This window comes from Pteropus medius, unplaced genomic scaffold, assembly GCF_902729225.1.
Source record: "Pteropus medius unplaced genomic scaffold, Ma_sr-lr_union100, whole genome shotgun sequence".
NCBI lineage: Eukaryota > Metazoa > Chordata > Mammalia > Chiroptera > Pteropodidae > Pteropus > Pteropus medius.
The window spans coordinates 2540198-2555302 of record NW_024346062.1 but is presented as its reverse complement, the minus strand read 5'-3'; the positions used below and the strand labels follow the sequence as shown (position 1 = coordinate 2555302).

The 15105-nt window shown below is 33.8% G+C and overlaps 1 protein-coding gene and 1 pseudogene across 2 annotated transcripts in view; one reads left to right on the top strand and one right to left on the bottom strand.

The window, feature by feature from the left end:
• ZFYVE16 (zinc finger FYVE-type containing 16) overlaps positions 1-15105 on the bottom strand; it is a 42668-nt gene that overhangs the window by 18661 nt on the left and 8902 nt on the right. For both annotated transcript variants that reach the window (XM_039874922.1, XM_039874923.1), the window contains exons 2-6: positions 10567-10675; positions 7639-9908; positions 6741-6837; positions 3853-4014; positions 1143-1285 (exon numbers count right to left, since the gene is read on the bottom strand). In XM_039874922.1, the coding sequence (XP_039730856.1) occupies positions 1143-1285; positions 3853-4014; positions 6741-6837; positions 7639-9908; positions 10567-10636 (2742 nt within the window). In that variant the 5' untranslated portion in view covers positions 10637-10675. The remainder of the gene's footprint in view (positions 1-1142; positions 1286-3852; positions 4015-6740; positions 6838-7638; positions 9909-10566; positions 10676-15105) is intronic.
• LOC120612647 (uncharacterized) lies at positions 2312-2432 on the top strand (annotated as a pseudogene).

The window sequence follows — 15105 nt, the reverse complement described above, 5'->3', positions numbered from 1 at the left end:
CATAAGGTTTAGTTAATTTTATAGACCGGAAGAGGAGGAAAGGAGAACTTCAGGATCCTTTACCATATTACACAATAAGCAAGCTTAGTTCAACCCAAGCCTATCCTCATAACAGCCAAAAAAAACCTGGGGTAAGCAAGGGTGAGGAAAAGGGGGCAGATAGGGAGGGGAGTGGTTAGGAAGCAGAGTAGTCAATATAGTCCACAATTGCAACCACCTAGAATAAACTGCACCTCAAGCCTGTTTTAGTGAAGCCCTTTCTTTTTAGTTTGGCCAAACCTGAGTCAATATTAAATGAGAACTATTTATGAACTCAAGTAATACTTCCTAACCTATTTAGAACTTTCATTTTGTTAAAATACTGATTGAGGGTAGGTGCTAGCTAAGAAACATAGTTTCGTAATTACGGCTATTTTTAAAATCTAGCTCATGGACTCTTACTGACAAACAGCATACATTTCTACGGTATGAGACCTTGAACAGAGCATGATACATATCCATCTTGTTTAATATATGTACCTAGGGTAAACCAAGTAACTAGCAAAGAGCAGATGTGCAATAAACATTTTTTACAAATATTAGTCTAAATCTCAGTTCTATGTCCCCTATACTAGTAGTTCTCAAAATGGGGTCCAGGGATTCCTGGAGTTCCAAAGATCCTTTCAGTAAGTCAGTAAGATTATAGGATTTTCTTCATATAACTTAACCAAAACAACACATCACAGACTGAATACAGAAGCAGATGTGAGAATCTGTCTTTTATTAAGCCAGATATTAAGCCGAAAATGTAAAATAATGTTATTGCTCTCATTAACCTTTTGTTTTGGAATTTTTTAAATAAAAATATTATTTCTATTACTATAATGAGTAACACAGTAATTGTAATTGTCAACATAACTCATAACTTTTGGGCATTCTCAAAAACTTTTAAGAGCACAAAAGAGTACTGAGACCAAAAAATTTGAGAATCATTGCCTTCAATTGACAATGAAAAAAGTAAAATCTAAAATATTTTTACATTATACATTTCTCATTTTAGATAGTTCACAGAGTTAAAAAAAAATTGCTCTAACAATCACACAAGGAATTATCTACAAAATAAAATTTTATTAAATTAACAAGTCATTCTTTAGATTCCTTACCAAGGGCAGATCTGGTAAGAGAGGACTAAAGTCTTCAGAACATTTTTTGCTTCCAGATGATAATTTTGTTGTATCCGCAACTTCACCATTGGGCAATATACCATCTGCAAACCATACTCTCTTCTGTTCTTTGGAGCATAATCCTAGATTCAGTTTAAAAAGTAAAGCACTTTAACTTGGCAATATTGCAATGATTTAATACAAAATGGATCAGAAAATGTTTTAAAAAACTTTTGCTATCCATTGTCAAGCCCTGCATTCTCAGGGTTTCAAAGGTCTACAGAAATGGCCTTATGTGATTCACCAACCCAGGGTGGAAGTCTTTTTTTAATTTATACAAAAGCAAGGTGACCCCGGAAATCACATACTCAGAAAAGGAGTGGACAGGAGAGGTTATATCTTAAAGATACAGGGGACAGGTTTAAAGCCTATATTATTAAAACTAAGTTTGTGAGTGTAGAGTAGAGACTGACTAAAATATAGGGACTAAGGCATAGGAGGGAAAAATGGACTAGACCAGAGCACCGCAGCTAAGCAAAGAAAATCATATGAAGAACAGAAAGAGAAACAGGAATAGAAGAACAGGAAACGGGATCACTGTGCATCAGAGGTCACTTCTTTTATTTATTTAACAAGAGAAGTATAATATATTTTAATCTTATAATGTAAATGTTAAACTTTATTAATATTTATTAATATTTCCCTCCCATATTTGGAGGAAATAACTAGATATCTGCATTAATATTTGTTCTGTTATAAAGCACCTACAGAGGCAGGTTATGAAAACTGCTGCCAGATGATTTTAAAACGATATAAAAATCAAAAGGATCAATATCTACCTTCCAGAACGTAATTCAGAAAACACTAAAAAACTAGAATCATATATAATTTCTGCAATTGGGTGTACATATTAAATAAAGTATCTTTCTTGTATTTGTAATACTTTTATAATTTAATAACGTAAGATGTCAATATAAGAGAATATGTAAATATTTTTAAAAGCAAATTTATTCATCTTTAGAGCTGTAATATACAACTATATATATTGAATCTCTTTAAGTTATAATGATAAACGGAAAACAGCTATTAAGTGACTGAATTTGCTTTTAACTGAGTTAGTTATTTTCTAGCATGTTACAGACTAATAGCTTATATTTAAACATGTATACATGTACAGGCCATGCCACCCTGAACAAGCCCGATCCTGTCTGATCTTGGAAGCTAAGCAGGGTCGGGCCTGTTTAGTACTTGGATGGGAGACCACCTAGGGAAGACCAGGTGCTGTAGGCGTAACAAATAAAAAATAAGGGAGTGTAAGCTGACAAGGTCTTTGCAATCTGTGAGGTCAACCAAGGGTTGCCTCGCCTAAAAAACAAACAAACAAATAAATAAAAATGTGCATGGGCTTATAAAAAAGAATGAAATCTTGCCATTTGTGACAATATGGATGGACTTAGAAGGTATTATGTTGTGTGAAATAAGTCAGAGAAAGACAAATACTACATGAATTCACGTCTATGTGGAATATAAAAAAACAAAATAAATGAACAAACAAAACAGAAACAAATTCACAGACACAGAGAACAAACTGATGGGTGCCAGATGCGAGGAGTGTTGGGTGGATAGATGAAAAAGATGAAGGGATTAAGAAGTACAAATTGCCAGTTATAAAAACTACCACAGAGATGTAAAGCACACCATAGGGAATATAGTCAATAATATTATAATAACTATGTATGGTACCTGATGGATACTAGACTTATCAGGGTGATCCCTTCATAAGTTATCTAAATGTCTAATCACTATGTTGTACACCTGAAATTAATATAATACTGTATGTCAATTGTAATTTAAAAAATTTTTTAATGTTTTTTAAATGTACATGGGCTTGACTCAAGATCCTAAACTACAACAGTCTATAAAAAAGAACAGAAAGCCCAAAGACTTAAAAATAGATTTTAAAAAGCATTTTTTTATTGTGGTAAAATGTACATTTAAAAACAGATTTTTAAAATCTATATGAGAAATACACCAGGTATTTACCTAAGCCTACCCTCTGCACCATGCTCTTTGATGCCAAGCTGGAAGTCTGGAAAGTGCAACTCCTAGAGCCCACTGCTAGTTAACTCGAGTCAGGTTCCATCAATGGTAGGCACTGGTGGAAGACTGGAAGGTGGGAGGAGAAGGAATTATCTGTTTCTAGTTCCTGTCAGGAGTCTTGAAGCATCCACACCACCAGATACAGCTTCATGTCCCATGATTTTCAGTACTCCTTTACATCAACCCTGGAACACTCCTTCAATCATCTGAGCAATGACCTTATTAGGCCCCTTGATTGTTCTAGCATTTGTGTCTTGGTGTTCCCCCAGAGGTCACAGCACCAGCTACATGGTGACCCAACCCCGGAACTACAGGTCTGAGAACCAAGCACCACCTAATGCTCCTGCACTGAGCTCCAGTAATACTGCCCTCTCACTTTCGTTCCCCCAGCCCTAGAGGTGGTGGTTGCTTCCTGCAGTTACTAATCTCTGAGTTACGTGTGCATGCCCTTTTGCTCTTCTCACTTTCTAACATACATGCATAATCAGTTCCCTGTATTAACTTCCTTCTGATATCTAGTCTGGTTTCTCTTTCCTCGCTAGACCTTGTCAATACTAGAAAATTTCTATTTTAACCCTTAGTCTAAGACACAGCATTTTCTTCTAGTTACCTTCGACACTTGGTTGTTTAAGTGCTGAGATTGGTAAAGTAGTAGGTGAAGGTACACTGGATGTTTGGGTCTCCTGAAGAGGCTGGATGGTGGCACATTCATCAGAATGATTAGATTTAAGACTAGAACCAGTTGGACTCATCATCCTTTCAAATGCCTGAGCTATAAAGGGAAAAAAAATAACATTAAAATCTCAGATGTTTTTGGACATCAAAGTAAAGTATGATAAATATTCTATTTTTCAAGTTGTAAGGAGAAAGAAGTCAATGGCTTAGCAAGAAAAAGAAGTGACATTTGACAAAGATAATGTCCATACTTCAGCTGGCAGCACTCCACTTCAGTATAAGCTACCAATTAGTTATTTCTAATTTTTATATTTAGCTTATCTTTCATATTTACTATAGAAAATTGTTACTTAATATGACTGTTTTTGCTCTGTACCTCTAGTCTATTTCTAACATAGTTCAGAGTGATTCTTTTAAGACATAAATCATACTATATCATCCCTCTGTTTAAAATTCTTTAATAATTTCCCAACTGGAGTGAAAATTTAAGTTGTTACAATGAGTCACAAGACTCCATAGGGTCTGCATCCTGACCTCCTCTGCCTTCCCAGTTATTGTCTGAGCCCGTCTCTCACTACAGTCCCACTTGCTCATCATGTCCAGCCACCCAGGCCTCCTTGTTTTTTAATAAGTCAAGAAGCACTCTCCTAGCTAAGAGTTTTTGCTCATATTGTTTTCTCTGCCTGAACTATTCTTCCCTTAGATACTCACATTTGTTCTCTTCCTTCAAGTCTCTGCTCATGTCATATTATCTAAAGCCCTTACTTGGACCATCTTATAAAAAATATTACTTCTTGCCACCAACCTGTTACTATCTACCCCTCTTACGCTCTTATTTTCTATTAGGATATTACCATCATATGATATTCTCTTTGCTTACTATCCATCCGTTTCTCCTACATTCGTAAGCTCCAGGAGAACTGGGAGTCTATTTTGTTCTCAGTTGGAGCAGAATAGTCCCTGAATATTGCTGAATGATTTTTCATCCAAATATCATGTAACAATATTGGTAGCTCTCTCTTCAGCATATCTACAAACTGATCTGCTCTAAACTCTGCCACTACTAAAACAGCCTTCCTTAAGTGACAATAAGTGATAGCACTCTCATGAAAAGGCTACCACTAACCAAATGAAATCCAAACATCTTACTCTGGGTTTCAAAGTAATTTCCATCATGCCCCAAATCAAACTAATGGCACACATCTACGTGTTTCCTTGCAATTTATAGTCTCAGCACTTCATTATACACAATCTCTGTTGGAACTACTTTTTCTTCTAATCCTTCATGGAGTATGTCTTGCAACACTTGAGCCATCTTTCTTCTCTTATTTAATAACATTACTTTAAATGATCACTTCTACCATTTTCAACCGTAAAGTAGATGTTAAAATAACTTTTATTTATGTTTTCTTGTGGTGTATAAGTTAATGATAAAACCATAAATGAAATTACATGCTATATCAAAACAGAATAAAAGATAAGTAAATAAACAAATCCCATTTCAAAGTATTTTGTTTGATTAAAACAAATAAACTCAATACTCTAGTGAGTCTCTTTAATGACTCTCTTATCTTCTCCCCTTCTGGAATCTACAGTCAGAATATGTTTTAATGTCACCTAAAAATCTGACCTGTCAATTCAAATGTTTTGAATTTTCATGGCTGTTTTATATTTAAGTGGGAAGAGATACTTAAGTGAGATCTTGATTTAATATTTCTGCATTCTAGCAGGCTGCTTTGGTTAACAGCACCAGCAGTCATCTTCTAGGCTACTGAAACAGTGTTAAGAAAAAGACAATACAATATTAAGCACTTAAACTAAACCTCTTCATAAGCAATGGTGGTAATATGGAAATATAAAAAGATTTACTTCCAGAACAGAGGTCAACATCAGGGAGTAAAGCAGCTTACCTCAGGCTAACAGACTCACATCAGAGCTTTTTGGAGAATTGCTGAAAAAATTTATCTTCATTCAAAAGAGAAAAACAAATTATTATCAGGTATTTATTCTCCTGGCTACCAGGAAGTAGTGCCTGAGCTAGTGCACAGGCCTGGTCTTAAAAAGTCCCAAGTAATATTGCTGGGATTTAAACTGTCAACAAATCTAAGAAAAAGCCAAGAAGTACTCAAAAGAACAAATGGGTATTTGAGGGAAAAAACACAGAACATACACACATACAGACAGAACACAACTGTCAGAACTCTAATAAGACCACCAAGATTATAGCTGATAATGATAGCTAGCTAGGGAGCCAAAGAAACAATGGGAATCACAAACAAAATTCTAAAATTGAACAGGGAAAAAATATATGAGACAACAATGTGCAAAGAGTGTGGCAGTCCTATACATTTAACTATAAAATCATAGATATTACTACCTTATCTTTTATTTCCATTTTAGGTTATAATTTTCTAAAGGGTGGGAACTATTATTATCTTGCCTTGTGATATTAACATATAAGATTAAATACTATTTATTGGTAGGTGTTCCATAAATGTTTAGACTAAGATGATGATGATGATGACAATGATGATGGCAAAAACAACAGGCAGATGAAATGCAGCATTTAGGGACTTGGTACCTGTTAAAGGTTAATGAACTGCCACTCCAGAAACTGAATGCTTCCTTTCCAGACTGGTAGTATTAATTGTGACAGTGGAACAAAAAGAAGAGAAACCAAGCCTTGGGATGTCCCACCTAAGCCAGATAAGTCAACACTAGGTCCTCGCCTTTAGAAAATAAAGAAGTTTATCTTTGTCACAATCCAATTTTTTAAAAGATATATTCAATTACTTAAAGAAAATATGTCAGGTTACTACTCACCTTTACTAATAGTCTCATAGCAGACCACACATACTCTTGCTTCCTTTTCTAGATACTGCAGTTTACACTTCCTATTACAACAGACAGCACAAAATACCTATGAAGAATAAAATATTAAATTTAGTTCTGTTTCAAGCATACTTATACCTACTGGAGATAGGAGGAGGGGAGACCCAAAACTGAATTGATCAAAAACCATTTTTCTGATTATATAAGTAATTTTTCTAATCATTATAATCATAGGCAGTTAATAAAGCACTTTTTACTTAAATGAGGTTTTTTCAATTTAAAATCATATCTGACAAGGAAATTTCTTTAAATCAGTTCTATTCATTGGAAGAGAACAAAAACTTTCTAAAAGTAAGGTTGATCTGACACCAGCATATTACTGAAAAATGCTGAATAAAAAAATGCAATGTTATTTCTAGAGCTAACTCTAGGATGACTGAGGTTGGCAGAACGCAAATGAGGTCAGCTTCAGTGTTCTGAACCTCGTGCAAGGCTGCGTGTTTTTTTGTGTGTTTCCCTGGGTAAGGACCACAACACTAGCTTCAGAGAGGTCTTGAAATTAAGTATTCAAGGACAAAGGGAGATCTAGCTGAATTTGGGACATCTGATGTGTTAATGTTAGACAAATAGGACACGTATTCTTAGATTTCACAAAAATTAGTAATTATTGTTCCTCATTTCCCAGTACATAATAGCCATTACAATGTGACATTTATTCAACTCTCAATCTGTAACATGACAATGCTTTATATATTTGCATGTAGGTGAAAAACAAGCATTTTAAATTAACTGCATCTTTTAATCATCTATTCATCAGCTTTTTTATCACATTAAATTTCATTTAAAATGTCTCAAAAGAATAAAAGACTTAAAGGTTTGTATAACTTACTTTCCCACATGCTCGGCAATGGTGCCGCCGCTTCGTAAAAGTAAATTTGACTTGGCAGTTCATACAGTTTGGAGCTTCTGAATCAGGAACCCAAGTAGGTTGTTTCTGGCCCAAAACCAGGCCTTCTTTGCAAGTGTTTGCAGGTAGAGATTCTTCGTTTTCAGTTACAAGATTGGATCCACCTTCAAAATTACTTTCTATATCAATGTAGTTAGAGTTGAAGCTAATCTGAGGATCAGTTGTAGAATCTGTAGTACAAGCAGTTGGAGCAACGGTATCTGTTATGCTGGGTACACTTTCAGGTGTATCTGGAACATCCATTTTATTTGGTTCCTTTGAACTCCTTGTTCTTGATGGAATGCCAAACAACTGCTTAGGTCTAGCCCCTCCAACATGAACGGATTGACTGTTAATATCAAAGACTGATAATTCATGTGTAATCTCAGATTTACTGCTAGATAACCCTTGTTCGACTGTTATTGTACTTTCTTCCCCTAAAGAAAGGCCACCATTTTCTGTTGTGTTTTGTTTATCAACTGTTTCACAAATCATAACACCAGGACTTTCCCCAGTAGCTCCTGCTTCAGCATTGAAATATATATTATTGACGTTTCCATCATCTAGGTCTTTCATATCTATTTGATTTATTGGATATTTTGAATCATTTACATTTTCTTCTAACGACTTTATGTTACTGGTCTGAAGATACTGTTCAGTCAGAAAGGCATCAAGTTCGGCATCACTAACTAGTATGCCACCTTTCATGCCTTCATCAATATTAAAGTAATCTAAGTCTTGCCCATCAATATCACTGCTTGAAAAAGGGAGACCTTCACAATGATCAAGAGACTCTGGGGCATTAGCACCAGAAAGCTCAATTTGAGATTCCACAGCTGTAGAAGAACTGGTGTTATCAGAGTAATCCAAAGATTCAACTCTGATTACCATCTCATCAGGATCTACCTTTCTATCTCCCATCTTTTCAATTAATGGCTGATGAAATATGCTTTTACATTCTTCCTGTTTCAGAAGATCAGTTTCCTTCAATGATTCCCCATCTAGGATAACATTCTTCTGTATTTCTTCATGCACAGTCACTACTTGTATATTATCTTTACGTTCACTCTGAGGTAAACAATTACCATGTGCTTTACTTTCATTTAATGATCCACACAAAGACCCAGGTGCTGGAAGACAGGACAGTGAGGAATATATATCTTCACTTGAAACATGTGAAATTGAAGAGGAATCTTGGTTTGCATCTTTATCATCTTTAAGATCTATATTTCTAGAGTCTTCTTTTGCAGATTGTTTTATAAATGTAGCAGTCCTATCTTCTTGAAAGGAGAGGTCAGTTAATTTGAAATTTGTATCTTTTGAATTTGAATCATTCAAGCATAAACCTTCATTTTTTAGACTACAAGGCAAAGCATTTGGGCTGCCACTTTCTTTTAAACATTCTGTGGCAGCTATGGCTGCCACATGTACCTCCTCTTTTACCTCACAGCCATCAGCTTTTACTAATTCACATGGCTGATTGTGTTGTGGAATGTCCTTGGCATCAAACATTTTGGAACCTTGCTGAGTTGAGGCAGATGGCATATTCAAATCAAAAACTGGTTCTAACAGATTAGAGATCTTAATATCCTTGAAATTTTCTTTTCCGTTGTAATTAAATGAATCTGAAAGTGTTGTATCTACATTTATAACATTTATATCCAATTCTTTAGTCCCACTGATTTCTGTATTTTGTAACTCAGAGTTGACATCATTCTGTTCCTCTCTGATAGTATCATTACCATGGTCTGCTGAAGAAACACAAAGGGTTTCTGACACTGGAGATAAATCCAACCTAATCAAAGAATCTGCACTAGACTTAAAATCATCTGGCAATAAATTTTTAATATCTTCTTCATTATTAGTTACATGAACTAAATTACCCATGTCACTTATCAGATCACAGACAGGTTTACTACATCGTCCCATATATGAAGGCTGGATTTCATCTGAAGTGCCACCATCTACGGAAGAAAGGAGATCAAGTCCTGTTACATTTTTTTCATTTTGCATAGGAGTTAGTCCCTCATATGTTTTCTCATTCAGTGAAATCTGATTTGTTTCATAGCATGTTTCTGATGAGGCAAAACAATTAATGCACTGTTGATCCTTCGGTAGAGGTGAAGTTAATTGTGAGGAAGCCAACTCTGAAGAAACTGAGCAGTAGTTAGACTCATATGCATTTTGTGCATCTTGAAGATAATCTTGTTCATCTAATTAAAATAAAAATACATTGTTATTCAGGTGACCCAAATCAAAATTATTACAGAGATATTATGTTTTCTAAGACTTCCAAACTAAACTTTTTTTTAGAGATAGATAACTCTCTTGCAAAATGGTAATAACCTCTAAAATTATTTTTATTTGGATTTAAAGTACTTGGGGTTTTTACTTTTAACTGTAGATGTCATAAAGTGATAAGAAGTTCCACTCAGAATAACTCAGTTAAACTATAAAACCAAGAGTAAGGAATAGCTGAAAAACTAACTTCTTTGTTCTACCCTTTTAGTGTGAAGACTAGGGTACTGTCTTCATGCTAAGATGAGAAAAATACCACTTCTCATAGTAATAAAACACCAATTTATGTAGAGCATTCAAGTTGCTCATATGTTGGTTTTAAAGGTGTTTCTTTTAATTAAATTTCTATCAGGAGAGAAACTTCTAGTTTCCTTACTTCTATTTGTGGCTACTGGTTCCATCCAGTATAAAAAAAAACTAATATGTTATAATAAAATAAGTGAACATTTTATAGAAGATAACCATGTGACCAAAATTGAAACCAAATTTTGCTAAGAGTACTCTATAACTGAGATAATGGAATTAAAGACGTTTTAAAAGTCCATTAGTGACAAAAATGAAAAACCAACAAACCTGGATTTTGTTCAAAATCATCAAGGAGTTTGTCCAAGTCACTGACTGCTGCTTTAAAATAACTGTCCATCCTACTTGTAGACTTATTCAGAATTTAATTCTTATATACCTAGAAAATAAAAAGTATGATAGTTCATTTAATTCTCTAACATGTAAGTATTATGCCATCTACTGCATGGCAAGAAACATAGTCAGGGAACAGACACAAATAAAATTTAAGAGTATTGCTTTGAGGAATATACAATTTAGTTGGGGAATCCTCTATATATACAAAAAATGACCTAAACCCCAACTCTAACAACATAATATGCATACATAATTATGCATACATAATTGTAAATTTTAAAACACTTATCTGAATAATTCATGGATCAAAGAAAAATTCATAATTGAAAGCTAAAAATAGTATAAGCATCATATATCAAATATATTATAAAATATACTACATACAGATAAAAATACTGCATATATAAAAACTTGTGAGACTCAGCAAAAGTGGATCTTCAACAGATGCCTAGGGCCTTACATGTTTATAATAAAAAGAAGATTGAAAATTTATAAGCTAAGAGCAGAAATTAAAGAAATAGAAAACGTAGAGAGGTACAAGAAAACTAAAAGTTAGTTTTACGAATAAAGTAGATGAACCTCTGATCTGTGGCAGGAACTCCACCAAATGAGCCTGACATGTTGAAGGAATCTATCAATGGCTAATGGCGATAATACCAAAAGAACCCAGGAGAGAAGTTGAAGGGCTCCCACTGGTTTATATGGGACAACTGAATATCAAATGAATGAAAACTGCAAAAGACTGAATACGAATAAAATAGATAAAAAAACAAGAGATCATAATGACACTAAAAGCACAAACAAAAACCACCACCTATTGGAGGGTTGCTAAGGCACTAACCCATTACTCTGAAATTGATACATTAAGGGAAAAGAGCCAAGAATTTATCCTGTCTTTTATTTACAAAATATGCTTTGGGATAACAAAACAGTCGCTGACAGAACGTTCTTGAGATAAGAATTCCAGTTAATAAATATAGAAGGATATTAAAAAATCATTTCATCATAGTCCTTAATGCAATAAACGGACTAGACAATGGCTATCAATGGATGTTAAAAATGTTAAATGAAAGGGTGGAGGGTAACTATAATGGTGGGATCAGTCCAGCACATCAGAATCCAGTGATCGATTTCACCATCAACAAATGTGTACAAACCAAACACGTGCCTCACATGGAAGATACACCATCACGTATAAAGTATTCCCACTAAAACAAAACAAAACAAAAAAAAACCTGAAACGAATCAAACCTTTAGAACTAACTGCATATTTACAGGAAATTTAAGCATAGAGGGACAAATTAAATGACATTGAAAGAAAGCAATCAGCTAAATCCAGAAGGTGGAACACTCTTCAGCAATGTTCCTCAAACTGTCTATGGTGAATGACCTTTTCTTTTTTAAAACTTCTAATCTGTTGTGAACTATTAGTTTTGTAAAACAATTCAAAACTCACAGTAATACATACATACAAACAATACGTTTGAATGGTTGCCTGGAGTGAGGAATACAAGAAAGAAATGATGGATAAAAGACAACAAACAAATGAGAGGGCTTTACAAGGGCCACTTATGATAGTTGCCATGAACTAAGGATATTTGAGGTCCAGAAAAACTAAAGGATATTTTAAAGATAGGTTAAAAAGATTAGACAGAGCTTAAGAGAAAATTGAATGTATTTCTGAGGAAATTTCTGAACTGAATTTCTAAAGAAATTGCCTATAATGCAACCCAGAGAGATGAGGAAAAGTGAAATATAAAAAAGAAGTAAAGAGACATGGATGACAGAATGAAAATGGAGTTCCATAAGGAGAAAAGAGAGCATGGAACAAGTATAATTGAAAAGATAAAGCTAGGAGTTTTTCCAGAATTGATGAAAAACACAACAGATACAGACACCTCATTATATCAAACAAAATAAACAGAAATCCACAGGATACACTCTAAAGTGAAACTTTTGAATTCCAAAGACACAGCAGCCTGAGAGAAAAGGTCACTTTCAAAGAAACAATAATTATGCTGGAAACAGGTAAACTTCAGAACAATTTTCAATAACAATGGTATGTCATCCTAATTCAAAGCAAATTATTGCTTTTATTTCCATTTTTAAATTGTGGTTATATCATACGTATACTGGAGTGCACAAAACACATAGACACCAGCAATCATGAAAACTGATAGCAGAAATCATAAAATTAAAGTGAGGCTTTAGGATGCAGTGAAAGGAGTGCTTAGAGGGATATTTATAGCATTAAGTGACATATTAAAAAAGAAAAAAGATCTGAAAATCAATAATCTAAGCTTTTAACTTGTAAAATTAGAAAGAGCAATTTAAGCCCAAAGCAGGTAGAGGAAAAGATGATAAAGATTAGAACAGAAATCAATGAAATTAAAAACAGGAAAACAATATAGAAAATCATTGAAACCAAAAACTTTTTCTTTGGAAAGATCAATAAAATTGATAAACTAGGCTAATCAGAAATGAAAGATGGGCTATAACTACTGAAGCCATGGACACTTAAAGGAATTAAGGAATATTATAAACAATTCTGCCCACAAACTTGAAAATTTAGATGAAATGGACCAACTTCTTGAAAGACACAAAATACCAAAATTCAAATAAGGAGAAATAGATAATCCAAACAGCCTTATATCCATTAATAAAATTTGAACCAGTAATTAATAACCTTCCACAAAATAAATCACCAGGTCCAGAAGGAAGAAATGATACCAATTCTCCATAATATCTTCCAGAAAAAAAGCAGAAGAAAAATGGAACACTTCCTAACTCATTCCTTAAGACCATTATTACTCTAATACCAAAACCAGATAAAGACATTTCAAGAAAGAAAAACTACAAACCAATATTGCTCATGAACACAGACATAAAAATCCTTAACAAAATACTAGCAAGTTGAATCCAACAATGTATAAAAAGAATTATACACAATGGCCAAGTGGAATTTATCCAGATAGGCAAGGCTGGTTTCAACATTTGAAAATTAATCAATGTGATCCATACCAACAGACTAAAAAGAATGATCATATAATCATATCAATTGATGCAAAAAAGCATTTGACAAAACTTAACACCCGCTCATGATAAAAACTCTCAGCAAACTAAGTAGAGGGAAAATTCTTCAATTTGATGATGAATATCTACGTAATACCTACAGCTAACATTATACTTAATGTTGAGAAATTGGATTTCTTCCTCGCAAAGATTGGGATCAAGGAAAGGATATCTTCTCTCAACACTCCTATTCAACACAGTACTGAAAACCTTGCTAGTGCAGTAAGACAAAAGGAATTAAAAGGTACACTTTGGGGGAAGGAAGAAATAAAACTATCTATTTGCAATGACATGATTTAAATGTAGAAAATCCCCAAAAGTTGACCTCAAAAAGTGGAAAAGTGAGTATAGGTAAGACTGAAGGATAAAGCACAGAAGCCAAATGCATTCCTATATATAAGCAAGGAACAACTGGAATTTGGAATTTAAAAAAATACCATTTACAATAAAAAAAAGAAATACTTAGGGATAAAGCTAACATAATATATATAGGACCAATATGTAGAAAACTACAAAAAATGCTGATAAAAAAAATCAAAGAATGAACACACAGTGTAAATAGACATATGCCTTACTGTTAAAGTGTACAGCTGAAACTTATTGGATTTCATTAACCAATGTCACTTAAAAAAAAAATTTAAATTAAAAAAAAATCAAAGAAGATCTAAATAAATGGAGATATATTCTATGTTCATGGATAGGAAGATGTCAATTGTTAAGATGTCAAATCATCCAACCAGATCTCTAGAGTCAATGCAATCCCAATAAAAATCCTGGAAAGCTATTGTATAGGACTCAAGTAACTGACTCTAAAGTGTATGTAGAAAGGCAAAGGACCTAGAATAGCCAACGCAATACTGAGAACAAAGAACAAAGTTAGAGGGCTCAAACTCTTTGATTTTAAGACTTAAAACATAACTACAGTAATTAAGGAATGTGGTACTGGCAAAATCACAGACATTTATCAACAGAACAGAACAGAGTGCTCAGAAATAGACCAACACAAGTACAGTCAACTTCTCTTTGACAATGGGGCAAAGGCAATTCAAAGGAGAAAGGACAGTCTTTTCAACAAGTGGTGTGGAGAAAACTGGACATCCCTATGCAAAAATATGAACCTAGATACAGATCTTACACTTTACATAAAAATATATTTAAAATGGATAACAGACCTAAATGTAAAATGTAGCAATATAAAACTTCTTGAAGAAAACATAAGAGAAAATCTACATAACTCTTGAGTTTGGTGATGAGTTCTTAAATGCAACACCAATGCCATGATCCATGAAAGAAAAATACTAGTAAATTGAACCTTATTAAAATTAAAATTTTATTTCGTCAGCTCTGAAAAAGACAGTTAAGAGAATGAGAAGACAAGCCACAGTTTGGGAGATAATATCT